Below are 21,626 nucleotides of genomic sequence, written 5' to 3' on the forward strand. Positions count from 1 at the left end.
AAACCAGAAAGTCCAGTGGCCTCCTGAAAAGAAAAAGCACCCTGGGACACCAGCATGTGACTGACTTTGTCAATTTCAACTGGCCAATTTGCAAGTCTCAAATTTTAATTCAAGTGTCAATTTTAATGCCGACTTCCGTTTGGGAAGATCGTGTCTATAGGTGTGGCAACGGTAAAGAACTCGGGTTGGAAGTATCATCACAGGTTTGAGGTCTACAACACTTAGGTAGCTTCCCTTGCTTGGAAGAGAAAATTCTAAGGAATGTTGGCCTGTAGCCAGCACGAACACCAAGCAGCTTGGTCAAAACAGAATTTAACACAATAACAGAGTTGTCTAGTCCAACCTTCTGCTCAAACAGGAGATCCCATCCCATTCTGGACAAATGGTTGTCCAATCTCTTCTTAAAAGCCTCCAGTGTTGGAGCAGCCACAACTTCTGGTGGCAAGCAGTTCCACTGGTTAATTGTCCTCACGGTTAGGAAGCTTCTCCTTAATTCCAGGTTGCTTCTCTCCTGGATGAGTTTCCATCCGTTGCTTCTTGTCCTGTCTTCTCAGGGGCTTTGGAGAATAACTTGACCCCCAACTCTTCTTTGGGGCAGCCCCTCAAATAATGGAAGGCTGCTATTATGCCACCCCCTAGTCCTTCTCTTTGATAGAGCAGACATCCCTAGTTCCCTCCATCAGAATAAAGAATACCAGAGTTGGAAGGGACCTTGGAGATCTTCTAGTCCAACCCCTGCCTAAGCAGGAAAGCCTATCCTATCCAGACAAATGACTCTTCTTGAAAACTTCCAGTGATGGAGCATCCACAACTTCTGGAGGCAAGTTGTTCCACTGGTTAATTCTTCTCCCTGTCAGGAGATTCTTCCTTAGTTCTAAGTTGCTTCTCTCCTTGATGATTTTCCATTCGAAAAGCTATTGGTTAGGGTTCTTTAAGTGTTGTGGCCCGCCAGCGGCCTGCGCGGATCGTGGCTGATCCCGACGACGAGGAGGCTGGTGTGGGGTCGTGTCAGCAGCCTGCACAGCTGGTGCTCGCGTCGGACAGCGAGGAGGCTGAAGAGGATGTGGTGCCAGAGGCAGAGACTCAACCAGGGCCTTCAGAACCTCCAGAGGCTCCTTCAAATGGAGAGAGAGAAGTAGAGGAGCCTCTCCACAATGCTCGGGCACGCAGGGCTGCCAAAAGGCAGGAGTGGCTACTCAGGAAGAGGAGGTCTCCTCGAGAGTAAGGTTTGAGGATAATTGGCCACTCCCTTAGCCTATTTAAGTCGCACGCAGTTAGTAATTTCTTGCTGGAAACAACATGTAATTATTACAGAGTATTTTGGAGAGTGAGTGTCTTATCGTATCTGGTTTTCTGGGCTGGTTGCCAACCTCTGTCGGACTTTGTTCTTAATAACTTTGATAAGGAAGAGCCTGGTGGCGCAGCAGACTAATAGCCTGTTATTATCATTCAGCTGCCTGCAATTACTGCTAGTTCGAATCTCGCCAGGCTCAAGGTTGACTCAGCCTTCCATCATTTCTAAGGTAGGTAAATTGAGAACCCGGATTGTGGGGGCCATAAGTTGACTTTGTATAAATATACAAAAGTATGAAGGCTATTGCTTAGCGCATTGTAAGCCGCCCTGAGTCTCCGGAGAAGGGCGGCATATAAATCAAATAAAAAAATAAAAATAAAAAAATAAATAAGGACCCTTTGCACGGGAAGCCTGCATTCTTCAAGGTTTTGGTTACCACCTTTAAAGCGCTCCATGGCTCAGGACCTGGGTACTTGCGGGACCGCCTACTACCACCAATAGCCTCCCACCGGCCGGTACGCTCCCATAGAGAGGGGCTCCTCCGGGTGCCGTCGGCCAAACAATGTCGACTGGCGGCCCCCAGGGGGAGAGCCTTCTCTGTGGGGGCACCTACTATCTGGAACGAGCTCCCCCCGGAGATACGGAGGATCTTAAAATTGGTTTTAAATAGTTTGGGGTTTTAATTTGTCTGGGCCAAAACTATTTAATTTGATTTTAATTCCACTTTTAAATTTTGTATGTATGTGTTTTATTGTTTGGCTGTGCACCGCCCTGAGTCCTTCGGGAGTAGGGCGGTATAGAAATAAAATAAAATAAAATAAAATAAAATAAAATAAAATAAAATAAAATAAAATAAAATAAAATAAAATAAAATAAAATAAAATAATAAAATAAAATAAAATAAAATAAAATAAAATAAAATAATAAAATAAAATAAAATAAAATAAAATAAAATAAATAATTCTTGAAAGGGGTTTGTTTGGAATTAAACAGTGTTTGCGAAGCTTGGTATGTGTCACATCCTCTGGGAATCTGGAGCTGGGGCAGAACATTAAGAGGCTACATACTGGTGAGGTCTCGCCTACCTTCGAAGATTGGCCAAACTGAGGAAGACACTGGAGTCGGAGAGATGGTTGTCATCTAGAAGCAAGACCTCCAACGCTGGGAACTTCGGGCAGTTCCAGCTGTTGACAGAAAGAGAAAATGTCTATTGGCCACTTTAATCCCCATCGTTGAGGTTTCTCCTGCCTGCCTTTCTTCCCTTGTCCTCTCCCGCCTTCAGTTTCTTGGGGAACTGAGACCGAAGTCCTAGTTTCATCTCCAGAGGAAAATCCACTCAGGTCCAAACAGGAATTCTGGGTTACATGGAAAACTCTCCTACGGCTGTCGACCTGCTTTTCTTCGCTGTCTTCGGAGAAGCTAACCTTGGTGCTCTCTGAGCTGGATGGTTTTCTTGCAGACGTCTCATGACCCAACTAGGGAACATCATCAGTGCTACGAGGAAACGGGGTTTGTAGAGAAGAGGAGGAGGAGGAGAACTGAGGGATCCTTGGTGCTCTCTGAGCTGGGTGGTTTTCTTGCAGACGTTTCCTGACCCAACTAGGTAACATCATTAGTGCCAAAAGGGAGTGGGATTTGCACAGAGGAGGAGGAGGACTGTGGAAATCTTGGTACTCTCTGAACCTGATCATTTTCTTACAGACGTTTCATGACCCAGCTAGGTAACATCATCAGTGCAGCTTGGGTCCTTTCCAGCCCTATGATTCTGATTATTAGATATTATTCTATTCTAGCATTGATGATGTTACCTAGTAGGGTCAGGAAACGTCTGTAAGGAAATGATCAGGTTCAGAGAGTACCAAGAGTTCCACAGTCCTCCTCCTCCGCTTCCTCGCAAATCCCACATCCTTCTACCATTGATCATATTACCTAGTTGGGTCACGAAACGTCTGCAAGAAAACAAGCAAGCTCAGAGCGCCAAGGAAGCCCTCAATTCCTCCTCCTCCACTAAACCCTACCTCCTTCTATCATTGATGATGTTACCTAGTAGGGTCATTAAACGTCTGCAGGAAAACAAGAAAGCTCAGAGAGCACCAAGGACCACATAGATCAACCCTGAGCTACAAATATTCTCCTTTATTAGCAAGATAAACTCACAATCTTGTTGACGCTGAGCCGGGGTGGACTGCTGGGGGTTCGCAGGGGTTCGGGAGAATCTCTAGCTAAGATTCTGTGCAGTTCGGAGAACCCTCAAATCCCATTCTTGGCTGGCCCCGCCCACCCCTTCCCGCCCCTCCCAGGAGTCCCCTGTTCTGTCCCCGTACCACACACGCACCCCCACAGACGGCCCGGAGTTAATAAGCCACACGACAAAATTCTTTGATGATAAAGCTGGCAGCAACCCAGTGGCTAGCTGCCAATTCAGACTTTACTCACACAAAACAAAGATTAGACTGCAAGCATTCCGATAAAACAGGCAAAGATTCCGCAATACAAGGATTAGTCCAAATGCAGTCCGACAAGGCAGGCAAAGTCCAGTAACGCAGAGATCATGGATTATTTCCAGTTTTTGCTCGTTACAAACTGAACCGGCCACCACACCCACATATATACCCTGTGGGGTGTGGTCCAGTGACTCAGCTGATCTCTGGCACGCCTTTGCCTCTGCTACGCACGCTTCTCCCTGCGCCTCTGCCGAGGGTCCAGCCAGCACTTATCTTCCTCTAATGGTTTTTCAGAATTTATGATACAGTTGGACACAAATACTAATTTACTAGAGTCTAAAATGGAAGAAATTCAAGATAAATTGGACAATAGAACTCAAAAAATTGAAAATGATTTGACAAACACTCAGGATAATAGCTCAGAAGAAAAACCTAAAATGGATGCTGATCAAAAGTCTGGTAATGTAGAAAATCTGCAACAGAAGATTGAAAAAGAGATTTTAATGGTACAATATAATTTCACAGAATATGCGATAAGATTAAGAGGTTTGCAGGAAAATAACAGAGATGATTTAAGGAAAATATCTTCTGAAATTCTAGCTGGGATTTTAAAGGTTCAACCTGAGGAAGTGTTTTGTAGGATTGACAGAGTTTATCGAATAAACTCCTGGATTGCCAAGCAAAGGCAACTGCCTAGAGATGTGGTGATTTATTTTACAGATAAAGAAATTAGGAATAATATTCTTCCTTCAATTCTAATTTGCAATTGTATGGAAGAAAGATTTGGATTTACAAGGAACTCCCACCTAAGATATTAATGGAAAGGAAGAAATTTGGTTTTCTGGTGAATGAGTTAAAAAAGAGAAATATCCCATTTAGGTGGGACGCCCCAGTTGGTATTATATTCAGATATCAAGGAGAAAGATATCAGCTAAATACTGTTGAAAGAGCGGAAGAATTTTATCAAAATAGGTTGAAAATGAACTTAACATCTTCAGGTATAATACAGGATAAGCAGAAGGAGCTGGAAATAAAGGTAAAATATCAAATTACAGAGACTGTACCAGATGAATTGCCTTTGGATTTATCGGACACCCCAGCTGGACTATCTACAAATTTAAGAGAAGTGGCATCTAACCTTAATGTGATGACTTATCAAGGCAAGGACAAGCATGGAAACCAATTAGGTGAAATACAAGGGATAAAAAAGAAACATGAGACACAAAAACAAAACCAACAAGACCAATCTACAAAGCAGAATGAAAACCGACCAGATGATACACAATTTGTAGAAAGGAAACCAGGATGGAAACCAAACCCACAAAAAGAAAAGAAAAAAAGAAAAAGGTTGCATAAAAATAGAAATTTCTAAATCAAGCAACAGTGAAGCCAGTGACTTCAAAATATGAATGATTATGTGTAAACATAGAAGAGGCGATGTATTGGTTAATATCATCCTGAGGATTGTGGCAGATCTCTGCATGGCCGTAATCTGGGGACGTGAAAAGAGCCTTAAACTGATGGATTTGAATTATCCACTTTGGAATTTCTTTTTGTGTTGATAAACATATTATAATTATCTTGAATCACAAGGCAAGAGAATTATGCTGGGGCATGCAGAAGATCGGGTTGTTACCCACTACGATGATGGGAATCAATAATCCTGATGAAACCCACAATTATTACTATATGGAATATAATTATAATGTCACTCGGGTGGTTGTTTTTACCTTTATACATATAAGAAGATATTTACTACTGATGGGGGCAGATATGATTGAAGATCCTGAATAAACTGTTGCACCAGCAAGCTATGTTACCCGATTATGGATGTTGGTTCTACCAATCCAGTGGAAAGACCTCAAAGAAGATATTATATGGATTATAAATTTAAAGTCATTGTCTTTTCTTTTTTTTATTTAGATATAATGGAAAATATAGACATATATTTTTAAGTAGTGTGGGCAGTGAATCAAAGATATTAAGAATTGTTGTGTATGGTAATTTTGCATGATAGTGGGTGAATAAGCTAGTTAGTAGATTGATTAGTCTAAGAAAAGGGATTTTTAAGTGATATATTTAGGGGAGTGGAGGAAATGGATAGAGTGGAATAAATGTTAAACTAGATTTTATGGGGAAGGCCGCTTTGAAATGTTATAGTAATATATATAGAAGATTAAATGTTAAAGTAGGACTTATCGTATAGTTTTAAAGTGGAAGGTGGTCTTGAATTGTTGTAATAATATATAGATATAAGCTTGGGAGAGGAGAAAAAGGGCAGATTATTGCCAAATTGGGAGTCATAATACTATTATGCTAAATTAGAAGTTATTCTATAATGTTAAAGTATAATGTCTTTTTTTTTTTCTTTCTTTTCTCTTTTCTGAAATGTATGGATAAAGGGGGATGTTATAATATTAATAATATTTTTAGTAAGTAAAGGTCAATATTTAGAGGAGGGAGTAAGTAATCTGTTATGAATTAGGTTTTTTTTTTTGTTACGAAGAAGTCACAGGGGGGGATGGGTGGGGAGGGGGGGTTAGGGAGGGGGAGGGAGAGGGGAAAAAAAAAAGGGGGGGAAATTTGTATTTGAAAACTTTTTCAATAAAAAAAAAAAAAAACAATACAAGGATTAATCCAAATGCAGTCCGATAAAGCAGGCAAAGTCCAGTAACGCAGAAATCATGGATTATTTCCAGTTTTTGCTCGTTACAAACTGAACCGGCCACCACACCCACATTTATACCCTGTGGGGTGTGGTCCAGTGACTCAGCTAATCTCTGGCACGCCTTCCCTTCTGCTGCGCACGCTTCTCCCTGCGCCTCTGCCAAGGGTCCAGCCAGCACTTATCTCCTTCGTCGCTGTCCACCTGTGGCTGCGGGGACGTGCTTGGCTCTGGGCCTATCTCTTGGCCTTCGGTGTCCTCCGGAGGCATTGCCAGAGAGGAGGGTCCTGGAGAGGGAGGCCTTGCCAACTCCTCTCCCTCACTCTCAGAGTCTGCATCTGTCGATAGCCCAGGCTCAGGCAACGGAGCCACAACATCCCCACAGAGCCTGTTTTGGATGCAGGTAAGTGCAGGGCGCGCGCAGAGGCTCAGGGAGGGTGAAAAACAGGTCTACCGGAAGTTCGGGAGGGCCTCCGGAGCCTGGGGAGGCCATTTTCACCCTCCCAGAGACTCAAGGAAAGCCTCCGGAGCCCAGGAAGGGCAAAAACGCCCCCTCCCCCAGTGGTGCAAGAGGCCAACTAGGCCACGCCTACCCTGGCCACAGCCATGCCCACCCAGCAACTGGGCAGAGAACCCCTTGCTAAAATTTTTGAAGCCCACCCCCACGCTGAGCTGAATGGAAGGTAATCCAGGTGAGTAAACCAACATGAGAAATCCTACATCTGCTTCCTTAGGCTCATAGAAGAAGGGACTGCCTTTTAGGCTGGCCAGGAACTTACCTCTCCGGGGCAGCCAGATTGAGGGGAAGGGAAGAAAGTCCGTTGGCCGTCAGGTGAAGAGCTTTCAGGCGTGGTAAACTTCCCAGAGTCTGCACATCCTCAGGAGACAAGTTGTTGTAGGAGAGATCCAAGATCTGGGGAAGAAGCAAAACGTCCCCCTTTAAACCATTATTAGCTGGAGAGTGGGGGGAAAAGGCAAGGCACCCACTTCAGAGGAGTCGAATTCCAGCAAGCGTGGAAGCCAAGATAAACATGGTTTATTGGTTAAGGCTTCAGGCTAGAAACCAGGAGATGGTGAATTCTAGTCCCACTTTAGGCGCCCAATGTGGCTGACTTAGGCATGAAAGCCGGTTGGGTGACTTTGGGCCAATGACAAGGAGACGGTGAGTTCTAGTTCCGCCTTAGCCAATGAAAGCTGGCTGGGTGACTTTGGGCTAGTTACTAGGAGATGGTGAGTTCTAGTGCCACATTAGTCATGAAAGCCAGCTTGGAGACTTTGGGGCAACCCCTCTCTCTCTCCTCAGCCCAACCCACCTCACAGAGTTGTTGTTATGGGGAAAATAGGAGGAGGAAGTATTGGATATGCTTGCTGCCTTGAGTTATTTGTAAATAAGGGTGGGACGAATGAATGAATGAATGAATGAATTAATTAATCTGTCTGTCTGTCTGTCTGCCCATCCATCCATCCATCCATCCATCCATCCATCTATCTATCTATGTATCTATCTATCTTCTATCTCTATCTATCTATCTATCTATCTATCTATCTATCTATCTATCTATCTATCTATCTATCTATCTATATCTATTTCTATCTCTATCTATCTATCTATCATCTATATCTATATCTATCTATCATCTATCTATGTATCTATGTATCTATCTATCATCTATGTATCTATATATCTATGTATCTATGTATCATCTATCTATCTATCTATCATCTATATATCTATATATCTATCATCTATCTATGTATCTATATCTATCTATCTATCTAATCTATCTATCTATCATGTATCTATGTATCTATGTATCTATCTATCTATCTATCTATCTATCTATCTATCTATCTATCTATCTATCTATGGTATCTATCTATGGTATCTATCTATCTATGTATCTATCTATGTATCTATGTATCTATGTATCTATCTATCTATCTATCTATCTTCTATCTATCATCTATCTATCTATCTATCTATCTATCTATAATATGTAACCTGCAAATTAGCAGCAGAAGTGCCTGGGGCTGATGAGGCCTTTCCAAGCTGACTTTACACGCAATATATAGAACACGTGAAACTGGCTTTTAAATTGGAAAAAAATTAACTCTGTCCTGCCCGATTCCCAGCTGGGATTCATGCAACTTTCACTTTTGCCCTTCCAACTTACTTCCAAGTGAGGAAAATCCCCAATCCTGACTTTAAGATGCCTCAGACCGTTCAGAGAAAGTTCCAGCTCCCGAAGGCCAGGAAAGTTACGAAAAGTTTCTAGATGAAATGTTAAAATAGAGACATGTTTAAAAAAGCGGCCATCTGAAATAGACTGTTGTTTTGGCCCAAGGATCCAGCAGCCAATGATAAAACATTCGGTGGTATTTTAACTACCACTAATAAAAGATCTCCCTGATATTGCCAAAAATAAAATTTAAAAAACCCGCTCATATACCGAGTTTGTGGGGGCAATAAGCTGACTTTGTATAAATATACAAAAGTATGATTGCTTAACGCACTGTAAGCCGCCCTGAGTCTCCGGAGAAGGGCAGCATGTAAATCAAATTAAAAATAAAAAAATAAATATACGCAGTTTTTATTCTGGCGTAAAAGACGCCACCTGGTTACAGCTACTCCTCGTCTTACAAACGTTCATTTAGCGACCAAAGTTACAACGGCACTGGAAAAAGTGACTTATAACCTGTCCTCGTATTTATGACCATCGTAGCATCCCCATGGCCACATGATTGAAAATTGGGCGCTTAAGTGACCAGCACGTATTGGTGAGGCTTCCAGCATCCTGCTGGCTTCTACCAAACAAAGTCAACAGATTCCCTTAATGACAGGCCCGTTGCCTCAATTTGATCACATGACGGTGGGGATACTGAGATGGTCGCCACGGGTGAGGACCAGTCATAAATCCCCTTTTCTAGCATGCCATTGTCTATGGAGATTCCCCATCATCCAGGCCATGGTTGTCCCAAAGGTGCTTTTTCAAAAGGCAACTGGACTTTTGTTTTTTGTTGAAGAGGTTTCGCTTCTCATCCGAGAAGCTTCTTCAGTTCTGAGTGAATGACGGAAGAACGGAAGGATTTATACTCCTTGCAGGCAGCTGGTCATTTGCATCCTTTCAGAGGGTCGTTGAGGCCCCTTGGAGGTTTGTCTGTGTCCTCAGGGTCACCTGAGTGGTGCAAATGGGGGCGGAGCCTTCTTGGAACTGCCGAAAGGAGTGTTGTTGTGGACTGGAGACAAGTGAAGCGAAACATCTTCAAGGAAAAACAACGTCCAGTTGCCTTTTGTTAAATACGTGACAGCTGCCCAGCATCCAAATTTTGATCACGTGTCCGTGGGGATGCTGCAATGGTCGCCAGGGTGAAAACTGGTTGCAAGTCATATTTTGCCTTCCATGGAGGACCTGCATACTGCACGAGTCAAAAAGAGGGCTGGGAAAATATCTACAGACCCCTCGCATCCTGGACATCATCTGTTTCAACTCCTACCCTCAAAATGACGCTCTAGAGCACTGCACCCCAGAACAACTAGACACAAGGACAGTTTTTTCCCAAATGCCCTCACTCTGCTAAACAAATACTTCCCTCAACTGTCAAACTATTCACTAAATCTGCACTACTATTAATCTTCTCATCCATTCCTTCCTATTACCTATCTCCTTCTCTGCTTACGACTATAACTTTGTTGCTTGTATCATTACGATTTACATTGTTTGACTTAGTTTCCTGGTGTGATTTTTGTTGATTGCTTATTTAGTATCCTATGGCTATCACTAAGTGTTGTATCTTATGATTCATGAGGAATGTATTTATGATGACTGTGATCATGATTTATCACTTATAGTTTTTACGTACACTGAGAGCTTAGGCACCGAAGACAAATTCCTTGTGTGTCCGATCACACTTGGCCAATAAAGAATTCTATTATTCTGTTCTGTTCTGTTCTGTTCTGAATGGCACTGTAACTTCGAACGATCACTGAACGAACAGTTGCCCCCTCGCAGGGGAGAAGGGCAGCACGATAAATAATTATTTGACTATCATCAAGTGTTGTACCTTATGATTCTTGACGAATGTATCTTTATTTTTATGTACATGGGCAGTGTATGCACCAAAGACTAATTCCTTGTGTGTCCAATCACACTTGGCCAATAAAGTATTCTATTCTATTCTATTCTATTCTATTCTATTCTATCCTATTCTATTCTATTCTATTCTATTCTATTCCATTCCATTCCATTCCATTCCATATTTCTATTCTATTCTATTCTATTCTATTCTATTCTATTCTATTCTATTCTATTCTATTCTATTCCATTCCATTCCATTCCATATTTCTATTCTATTCTATTCTATTCTATTCTATTCTATTCTATTCTATTCTATTCTATTCTATTCTATTCTCTATTATTTTCTATTTTCTACTTTCTATTCTATTCTCTATTATTTTCTACTTTCTACTTTCTACTTTCTACTTTCTACTACTCTACTCTACTCTACTCTACTCTACTCTACTCTACTCTACTCTACTCTACTCTACTCTATTCTATTCTATTGATTAGGAACATAAAGACATAAATAAACTTGAGCACCACCTGTAGTCAGAATGGACCAACCAGACATGACCCATCCAAACCACCCCAAAAATTACGAGTGTGGTTTCCTTACCTAAAGTCAGCAGATTTTCGGTGGCGTTGATGTAAGCGACAGAATCAAACTGCATGAAATCGTTCTCCCTTGCCTGTCGAAACGGGAGAGCAAACAACTCAGTATCTTCCCTTCGAAGGGTCTCTTCCTGACCGGCTGACCCACAAGAGGTGGCCCAACGCCCCATCCTTCGACAGAATCCCTTAGAGCTACAGCTAGTCCTCGACTTACAACCCCAATTCATCCTGAGATTTCTGCTGCTGAGCAAGGGAGGGGTTGAGTGAGTTTTGCCCCGTGTTACAACCATTCCTGCCTGCCACGTTTGTTAAGCGAATCACCACGGCTGTGACGCTAATAACACGGTCGTTAAGTGAATCTTGGCTTTCCCCTCGTTGGCTCAGCTGGGCAAAAGGTCGCCAAAGGGGACACTGCAGCCGTCATAAGAGCCTTGGTGGTGCAGCGGACTAAGTGCTGTTATGTAGCACTTAGCTGCCAGCTGCCTGCAATTACTGCAAGTTCAAATCTCACCAGGCTCAAGGTTGACTCAGCCTTCCATCCTTCCGAGGTAGGTAAAATGAGGACCCGGATTGTGGGGGCAATAAGCTGACTTTGTATAAAAAGAAGAACACCGCTTGGGGGGGCCGAAAGCCCTACTAAGCAGGTAGATACAAAAGTATGAAGGCTATTGCTTAACGCATTGTAAGCCCCCCTGAGTCTCCGGAAAAGGGCGGCATATAAATTGAACCAATAAATAAATAAATAAGTATGAGTCAGTTGCCAAGCATCTCAATTTTGACCATGTGACCAAATGGGGATGTTGCAACGGCCATAAGGCGTGCCAAGCGGCCATAAGCAAGTCACTTTTTTTTTGTAACTTTGAATGGTCACTAAGTGAAGAGTTGTAAGTGGAGGACTACCTGTAAAAATAAGAAACAAGCCCCAGCCACCCAAGAGAAAAAGAAAGTGAACCAAGTCACCCAAAATGCAACCTATAAGGGCCCAGGGCCCTCTGTACCCCAACACCTGGGGGGCCCACCCGGCCCCTCCCCTTGAAGGATGTTGCAGGTTCGAATTCTGACTCACCAAGGCGAAATTCTGGTGGCTGATATTCACGGAGCACAAATCCGAAGGTGTCCGCACGTGGTGGAGCTTAATCTGGAAATCACAAGCCAGAGAAAGTGGGGACATTCAGCCAAGCCAAAAAAAAATAAAAAAATAAGGGAAAGTTCAAGTCCCTACCGGCCAAAAAACCCATTTCCTGTGCATTGGCAATACAAGAATATTCTGTAAAATGGGTCTCTGTGTGTGTGTGAGTGTGGTAGTATTTCAATAAGGTCTGTGTGAGCTGATTGATGGGACAGGATAAAGGGAATATGCTGAGGCCCTACGAAGACTGTGGAGAAGAGCAGCTAAGGTGAATAAGGGATCTGGAGGCTAAGCCAGAATAACAGAGTTGGAAGGGATCTTGGAGGTCATCTAGTCCAACCACCTGCCTAGGCAGGAAACCCTTCACCACTTCAGACAAATGGTTATCCAACCTCTTCTTAAAAACTTCCAGTGTTGGAGCATTCGCAACTTCTGGTGGCAGGCTGTTCCACTGATTAATTGTTCTAACAGTCAGGAAATTTCTCCTTAGTTCTAGGTTGCTTCTCTCCTTGATTAGTTTCCACCCATTGCTTCTTGTCCTGCCCTCAGGTGCTTTGGAGAATAGCTTGACTCCCTCTTCTTTGGGGCAGCCCCTCAAATATTAGAAGACTGTTATCATGTCACCCCTAGTCCTTCTTTTCATCAAAGTAGACCTCCCCAATTCCAGCAATTGTTCTTTTTTTTTTTTTATTGAAAAGTTTTACAGAAAAAAAAAAAGATTTCCCTCCCCAATATTCCCCCCACCCTTTCCCTCCCCTCCCCCCCAGACTTCCCAGAGCAAAATACAAGGTGTTTCATTTAACAATCATAAACTAGATTAACCTACTTATCCTCAGGCTACTAACTCCCCCCCTGAAACCTTAACTCCACTATAGATAACATAATACTTCTAATACTTAACGTTCATTCATAAGCTATTTGATATTTTCTTGTCTGATACTTATTCTGAATATAATCAATCCATCTTCTCCATTCCGATACGTATCTTTCTTGTGTATAGTCCTTCAGGTACGCTGAGATTTTCGCCATTTCTGCTAAATTCGTTACTTTCAGTATCCACTCTTCAATAGTGGGCAAAGAGTCCTTCTTCTTCTTTATGTGTTTTAGCCTCTGCCCCCACTAATCCTCTTTATTGCTTTTCTCTGCACTCTTTCTAGAGCAGAGGTCTTCAAACTTGGCAGCTTTAAGACTTGGGGACTTCAACTCCCAGAATTCCCCAGCCAGAATGGGTGGACTTCAACTCCCAGAATTCAACTCCCAGAACTTCAACTCCCAGAATTCAACTCCCAGAACTTCAACTCCCAGAATTCAACTCCCAGAACTTCAACTCCCAGAATTCCCCAGCCGGCATATAACAATAGTGTTATTGTCCCAAAGGTGCTTTTCGAAAAAGCTTATTTGGTTTTTTTTTCCCCCTTGAAAACGTTTCACTTCTCATCCAAGAAAGCTTCTTCGGTTCTGACTGAATGGGTGGGGGATTGAGAATCTCTCCCTCTGACTTTCAGCGCAGCTGTAACTTGGAATGGTCATTAAACGAACGGCTGTAAGTGGAGGACTACCTGTATAATCTCCTGAGCCGACTTCTGCTCCGTTCTCAAGGCCTTTCCCGTGAGGCTCCTTGGAGGTCCTTCCAAGATCTTAAGACGCCTAGTGTTGTGGAGCCGGAAGGAACCCTGAGGGTCATCTAGTCCAACCCTCTGCAGTGGGCAGGAGAACCAAGCAACACATCAAAGACCTACACTCACCAGCTGGGCCGCATTGAGGACTTTCTCTGGCCTGGGGCACTGGGCTTTCCGCAAACACTCTTGCCAGCTCTGCCGGGCAACTCTCGTGCCAAACAGTAATTCGACTTTGGTTTTCTCCACATTATGACGAGCCACCTGCCAGTGACCGGCTCCTGGAGTGGTAGGTGCAGAAAGAAAAACCAGGTGCACCCAGTTAGGAGAACTCAACTAAGGTGGACTTTAAGTTCCTTTAGTCCAGTGGTTAAACCAGTACATGGTAAGTTCTACCTTAGGCGTGAAAGTTGGCTGGTTGACTTGGACCAATCACTAGGAGATGGTGAGTTCTAGTCCTGCCTTAGGTATGAAAGACAATTGGGTGACTTTGGGCCAAATATCGGGAGATGATGAGTTGTAGTCCTGCCTTAGGCATGAAAGCCTGGCCTGACCTAAATTTTTCCTCTTTTAAATGGAATTTTAAATTTGGTTTTAATTTATTGGGGTTTTAAAATGTCTCAGCCAAATTTATTTAATTAGTTTTATCTCTATTTTAAATTTTGTATCTACATGTTTTATCTTATGGCTGTTCACCGCCCTGAGTCCTTCGGGAGTAGGGCGGTATACAAATTTAATAAAATGAAATGAAAATGAAAATGAAAATGAAAGCCAGCTCAGTGTCTTCGGGTCAATCACCAGGAGATAGTGAGTTCTAGTCCTGCCTTAGGCATGAAAGCAAACTGGGCGACTTTGGGCCAATTACCAGGAGATGGTGAGTTCTAGTTCCACTTAAGCATGAAAGACAATTGGGTGAAATTGGGCCAATCACCAGGAGACGGTGAATTCTAGTCCTACTTTAGGCATGAAAGACGATTGGATGACTTTGGGCCAATCACTAGGAGATGGTGAGTTCTAGTCCTGCCTTAGGCATGAAAGCAAACTGGGTGACTTTGGGCCAATCACCAGGAGATGGTGAGTTCTAGTCCCACCTTAGGCATGAAAGACAATTGGGTGAAATTGGGCCAATCACCAGGAGACGGTGAATTCTAGTCCCGTCTTAGGCATGAAAGACGATTGGGTGACTTTGGGCCAATCATTAGGAGATGGTGAGTTCTAGTTCTGCCTTAGGCATGAAAGCTAGCTCAGTGCCTTTGGGCCAATCACCAGGAGACGGTGAGTTCTAGTCACACCTTAGGCATGAATGACGATTGGGTGATTTTGGGCCAATCACCAGGAGACGGTGAGTTCTAATCCCGCCTTAGGCATGAAAGCTAGCTCAGTGTCTTTGAGCCAATCACTAGGAGATGGTGAGTTCTAGTCCCGCCTTAGGCATGAATGACGATTGGGTGATTTTGGGCCAATCACCAAGAGATGGTGAGTTCTAGTCCTGCCTTAGGCATAAAAGCTCATTGAGGACCCCACAGTTCAACCCTGAGTTACAAATCCTCTCTTCTACGGGAATCTTTTCCCACAGGGTTTCGGCAAAGGGAGCAGAGGAGACATTCACACAATACATTTGCACTCTGTTGCACAACTGGGTGACCTTTTCATTGCCTCAATGTTTTGAGAGGGTGACAGGCTACAAACTGGTAGCACTACTCTAGAAAGATTAGCATGGCCACTCTGGGGAGGCCTTTCCAGATTTCTCTCCTTTTTCAGCTGCAAAGATCCTCCCCCCCCCCCCCCCCGAATGCCATCACTCTGCTTAACAATTAATTCTCACAACACTGTCAAATAATTTACTAAGACTGTATTACTATTATTCTTCTCATCCTTCCTAGTACCTATCTCTTCCCACTTATACTATTGCTTGTATCTTTCAATTATATTGTTTTTATTTGTTTCCTAGTATGATTTGATAGCTTATTAGTAACCTTGACTATCACTAAGTGTTGTATCATTTATTCTTGATGAATGTATTTTATTCTCCTTATGGACACTGAGAGCTTAAGCACCAGAGAAAATTCCTTGTGTGTCCAATCACACTTGGCCAATAAAGAATTCTATTCTATTCTATTCTATTCTATTCTATTCTATTCTATTCTATTCTATTCTATTCTATTCTATTCTATTCTATTCTATTCTATTTCTATTCCTTATTCTATTCCTATCCTCTATTCTATTCTATTTTCTACTCCATTCCACTCCACTCCACTCTACTCCACTTCTATTAATTCCTATCCTATCCTATCCTATCCTATCCTATCCTATCCTATCCTATCCTATCCTCTATCCTCTATCCTATCCTATCCTATCCTATCCTATCCTATCCTATCCTATCCTATCCTATCCTATCCTACTCTATTCTACTCTACTCTACTCTACACCTTCCCCAGTTCTTAAAAACTGCATATCCGGACACGTTACCTTCTTCGTATCGAGGCTGCAAAAGGCTTTTCGCTGGAAAGCAGTTGGTTGGGTAACACTGCCCATCATCCAGTTTATACAAGGCCGCCATGCTCTTCCTTCAGCGCTTAAGGCAAAGCAAAATGTTAATTAACACCTTCCCAGCTTTTGAAATCTCCCTCAATAAAGGGGGAAGGAGGTTCATCTGCATAATCTTGAGGCATAAAATGACTTCCTGGTTCCTAGAGAAATAAAACCACAAAAGTTGCTCGAAATGATGGTTCCCCGCAAGCGGATTGAACCACAACGGAGGGCAACTGTCTCTGAGCTCAGTTCGTTGGTCTGTTTGGAGCGCATGGTTAGTTTAGGGTTTAGTTATATCAGTGATGGCTAACCTTTTTGCCATCGCGTGCCAAAAACGGGGGGGGAGCACGGTGGGGTCACACGCACGCGTGCCCACATCCATAATTCTATTCACTCCGCCCCCCCTGCCACTTTTGGCACATGATGGCACGGTGGGCCTGATAGACCCGTTTTTCGTTCTCCCCAAGCTCCAGAGCCTTTCTAGGAGCCTGGGGAGGGCAAAAATGGCCTTCCACACCCTCCCCAGAGGCCCTCCGGAGGCCGGAAACAGTGTGTTTTCTGACTTCTGGTGGGCCCAGAGGGCCCGAAAATCAACTGGCCGGTGCACGCATGCATGCCGGAGCTGAGCTCACGTGCCCACCGATATGGCTCCATGTGCCACCTGTGGCACCAGTGCCATAGGTTCGCCATCATGGAGTTATATCATAGAAATCCTGAATATTGGCATAACTGAGTAAACGCTTCAGTTCACAGGTAGTCCTCGATTTGCAACCACAATGGAGCCCCAAATGTTTTGTTGCTAAGTGAGACATTTGTTAAGTGAGTTTGGCCCCCCCATTTTACGACCTTTCTTGCCGCAGCTGTTAAGTGAGTCACAGGGTTGTTAAGGGAATCTGCCTTCCCCCTTTGATTTTGCTAGTCTGGAGGTCGCCAAAGGGAATCAGGTGACCCCATGAATCTGCAACTGTCATAAAGACGAGTCAATTGCCAAGCGTCTGAATTTTGATCACATGACCATGAGGGATGCTGCAATGGTCGTAAGTGTGAAAAATGGCTGTAAGTCACTTTTTTCAGCGCCCTTGTGTCTTCGCAGGGTGACTAAACGTATGGCTGTAAGTTCAGGACCATGCTGGCTGAGGGATTCTGGGACTTGGTGGCGCAGCAGACTAAAGCGCTGTTAAGTAGCACCAGCTGTCTGCAATTACTGCAAGTTCGAATCTCACCAGGCTCAAGGTTGACTCAGCCTTCCATCCTTCCGAGGTAGGTAAAATGAGGACCCGGATTGTGGGGGCAATAAGCTGACTTTGTATAAAAAAGAACACCGCTTGGGGGGGTCCCGAAAGCCCTACTAAGCAGGTATATACAAAAGTATGAAGGCTATTGCTTAACGCATTGTAAGCCGCCCTGAGTCTCTGGAGAAGGGCGGCATATAAATCAAATTAAAAAAAAAAAATGGGGGCAAAACTCACTTAACAAATGTCTCGCTTAACCACATGAATTTTGGGCTCCATTGTGAAAGGGTATATAGCGTTTCCTTCTTGAGCAGGGGCCTCCAAGGTCCCTCCCAACTCTGTTATTTGTTCCCCTTTGCAAAAAAATTTGCAATCCCTGTTTTTTTCCAGGGGAGACACCCCCCTCCCCCCATGTCACTGCTTAACAAAGCAGCCAGACCTCTGTGACATGGGCCAGAGGGACCCATCTCAGCAGGCCCTGCCAGGAGGAGACCACCACCTGCCCAGACCAGCAATGCGGGTAACACATGGCGATGTGAGGGTTCAAATCAATGTGAACCGTTGCTCCAACGTCCCGCTCCAATGCCAGCCCCCCGAGACCTCGTCACCCCCCCTCACGGAGCTTCTCACCCCCCTCACGGAGCTTCTCACCCCCCTCACGGAGCGCAGCCAATGCCAGCTACAAAGTAAGCAGAGGGCCATAAGAGTTCTCAGTGGGGAGGGGGGGGGCTATCACGGTTCAAACCGCCCTGAGTCCTTCGGGAGAAGGACGGTATACAAATTTAAAAATTAAATTAAATTAAATTAAATTAAATTAAATTAAATTAAATTAAATTAAATTAAATTAAATTAAATTAAATTATTAAATTAAATTAAATTAAATTAAATTAAATTAAATTAAATTAAATTATTAAATTAAATTAAATTAAATTAAACCCTGGGCTTAGAAATCCCTAGATTTTAAACCACTCTTGTCTTATTACTTTTTTTTTTTTTTTTTAAATTTGATTTATATGCCGCCCTTCTCCGAAGACTCAGGGCGGCTTACAATGTGCTCAGCAATAGCCTTCATTCTTTTGTATATTTATACAAAGTCAGCTTATTGCCCCCAGAATCCGGGTCCTCATTTTACCTACCTTAGAAAAGGATGGAAGGCTGAGTCAACCTTGAGCCTTGGCGAGATTCGAACCCTGCAGTAATTGCAGGCAGCTGGTCTTAATAAGCTTAATAACAGGGTGCCTTAAACCCCTGTACCACCAAGGCTCACTTCTGCTTCAAATCCATCCAAGAAGCTGGAATGAGAGAGAAGAAGGGCCGGTTAGCGTTCCTTGAGGTCATCTAGTCCAGCCCCCAACCCCTCGGGGTAGGAATCCAAAGGAAACCATCTCAGGGTATCATAATCCCGTGTTCCACTTTCTGGGCTGCTACGAACAAACTCTTAAGTAGCTTCAAGCAGCATCCTTTCTCGTTGTTAAAAAAAAAATGGGGGTGGGGGGGCGCTACAGGTAATCCTTGACTTACAAACCCACAATAGAAACCCAAAAAATTATGTTGCTAAGCAAGATAGTTATTAAGTGAGTTTGGTTTCTGGGCACCACCTTTGCCACACGGCGTCCAATGTCGTTTCGTAAACTCACACCTCGTTTTAAAAAAAACAAGCAGTAAGCTGCTTTAAGATTCCCAAAGCTTGACTGCACCGTCTGATGACTTGTTTATTTTTATAATATGAGGTCAATCTTTATACCAATTTTATCTGCATTGTTTGTATATTAGCAAAATATATAAACAAAATTATGATAGTCGTGGTGTCTTGAGGTCACGTGATTCCCCCCTTTTGCGACCTTCAGACAAGCAAAGTCAGTGGGGGAAGCCAGATTCACTTAACAACCCTGTTGCTAAATTAACAGCTGCAGCGGTTCACTTAACAACTTCGGAAAGAAAGGTCCCAAAATGGGGCAAAGCTCACTTATCAAATGACTCGCTTAGCAACAGAAATTTGCTGGGGCTCAATTGTGATCCTAAGAGCCTGAGTGGCGCAGCAGACTAATGCAGACTAATGCTACTGTTAAAGGTAGTATTTAGCTTCCAGCTGCCTGCAATTACTGTAAATTCAAATCTCCCCAGGTTCAAGGTTGACTCAGCCTTCCATCCTTTCTAAGGTGGGTAAATTGAGGACCCGGTTTGTGGAGGCAATAAGCTGACTTTGTATAAATATACAAAAGGATGAAGGCTATTGCTTAACGCCTTGTAAGCCGCCCTGAGTCTCCGGAGAAGGGTGGCATATAAATCAAATTAAAAAAAAAGTTGAGGAATACCAGTAATCCTCCCAACAGCCTTGCAAGGTAGGCCAGGCTGCTCGATAAACACCGCCCTAACAACCTTGCAGCCTGGGTTTGCAATAACACATCGTACGTGCTTGTTGAAGTAACCCCTTTTTCTGTGTTTATGCAATACACCGAACCCCGAAAAACAACAACACCCAAAGGCTAAAAGTTAACCCTGACCCAGATTTGCCCATTTGGGCCAATGTCTCTGCTGACATTGGCCTGACCAGGTTAAGAGGGCGTCTTGTGGAGGCAGCCACTGCCCTTCCCCTAAAGGGGAGAACCTCCAAGGTCTCCTACAACCTGCAAATGCAACCAATTTTGGTCACCATACTACAAAAAAGATGTTGAGATTTTAGAAAGCAACTAAAGTTGCTCTCTTAGAGAAGAGCAACTAAGATGATCAAAGGCCTGGAGACTAAAACATATGAAGAACCGCTGCAGGATTTGGGTCTGGCTAGTCTAAAGAAAAGAAGAATTAGAGGGGACATGATAGCAATGCTCCAGTATTTGAGTGGCTGCCACAAAGAGGAGGGGGTCAACTTATTCTCCAAAACTCCTGAAGGCAGGACAAGAAACAATGGATGGAAACTAACTGAGGAGAGAAGCAAGCTGGAATTAAGGAGAAATTTCCTAACAGTGAGGACAATTAACCAGTGGAACAGCTTGCCACCAGAAGTTGCAGGTGTTACATCACCGGAGGTTTTTAAGAAGAGAATGGACTGCCACTTGTCTGAAATGTCTTGTCTGAGATACGGAGGATCCCGGATCTGCGCACCTTCCGTCACGCGCTTAGGACTTTTTTATTTCATCAAGCTGGCCTGGCCTAAATCTTCTCCCCTTTTTTAAATGTAAATTTTAATTTGTTTTAAATTATGGGGTATTTTAAATTCAGCCAAATTATTTAATTCGTTTTTAATTTATTTTAAATTTTTGTATTTATGTGTTTTATCTATGGCTGTTCACCGCCCTGAGTCCTTCGGGAGAAGGGCGGTATAGAAATAAAATAAAATAAAATAAAATAAAATAAAATAAAATAAAATAATAAAATAAAATAAAATAAAATAAAATAAAATAAAATAAAATAAAATAAAATAAAATAATAAAATAAAATAAAATAAAATAAAATAATAAAATAAAATAAATAATAAAATAAAATAAAATAAAATAAAATAAAATAATAAAATAAAATAAAATAATAAAATAAAATAAAATAAAATAAAATAAAATAAAATAAAATTTAATAAAATAAAATAAAATAAATAAATGGTATAGGATCCTGTGCTTGAGCAGGGGGTTGGACTAGAAGACCTCCAAGGTCCCTTCCAACTCTTTTAGTCTAACAAAGAGAAGAACTAGAGATGACTTGAAAGCAGCCTTCCAATATTTGAGGGGCTGCCACAAAGAAGAGGGGCTCAAATTATTCTCCAAAGCACCAGGACAAGAACCAATGATTGGAAACTTAACCAAAGAGAGAAGCAACCTGGAATTAAGGGAGAAACTTAACAATGAGCCAGTGGAACTGCTTGCCACCAGAAGTTGTGGGGTGACTGGACAGTCACTTGTCTGGAACGGTATAGGTTTTCCTGCTTGGGCAGAGGGCTGGACTAGAAGACCTCCAAGGTCCCTTCCAGTTCATTCTATTCTATTCCTCCCCTCCAGTATGTGATGGGCGAGGACTACATAAACCATAATCCACAGCCCCGGTTGTGGTGCCAGG

The 21,626-nt window shown here is 42.9% G+C and overlaps 1 protein-coding gene across 1 annotated transcript in view; it reads right to left on the reverse strand.

Moving 5' to 3' along the window:
- Positions 1-16,378, reverse strand: part of XRRA1 (X-ray radiation resistance associated 1) — a 36,685-nt gene extending 20,307 nt beyond the window's left edge. Inside the window, exons 1-7 of the mRNA XM_070943686.1 lie at positions 16,288-16,378; positions 13,948-14,099; positions 12,140-12,211; positions 11,078-11,150; positions 8,578-8,675; positions 7,183-7,316; positions 2,380-2,478 (exon numbers count right to left, since the gene is read on the reverse strand). Of these exons, the coding sequence (XP_070799787.1) occupies positions 2,380-2,478; positions 7,183-7,316; positions 8,578-8,675; positions 11,078-11,150; positions 12,140-12,211; positions 13,948-14,099; positions 16,288-16,378 (719 nt within the window). The remainder of the gene's footprint in view (positions 1-2,379; positions 2,479-7,182; positions 7,317-8,577; positions 8,676-11,077; positions 11,151-12,139; positions 12,212-13,947; positions 14,100-16,287) is intronic.
- Between the last annotated feature and the right edge of the window lie 5,248 nt (positions 16,379-21,626).

The sequence above is a fragment of the Pituophis catenifer genome, unplaced genomic scaffold, assembly GCF_029215685.1.
Source record: "Pituophis catenifer annectens isolate HBS135680 unplaced genomic scaffold, rPitCat1.0.hap2 SCAF_4, whole genome shotgun sequence".
Lineage (NCBI taxonomy): Eukaryota > Metazoa > Chordata > Lepidosauria > Squamata > Colubridae > Pituophis > Pituophis catenifer.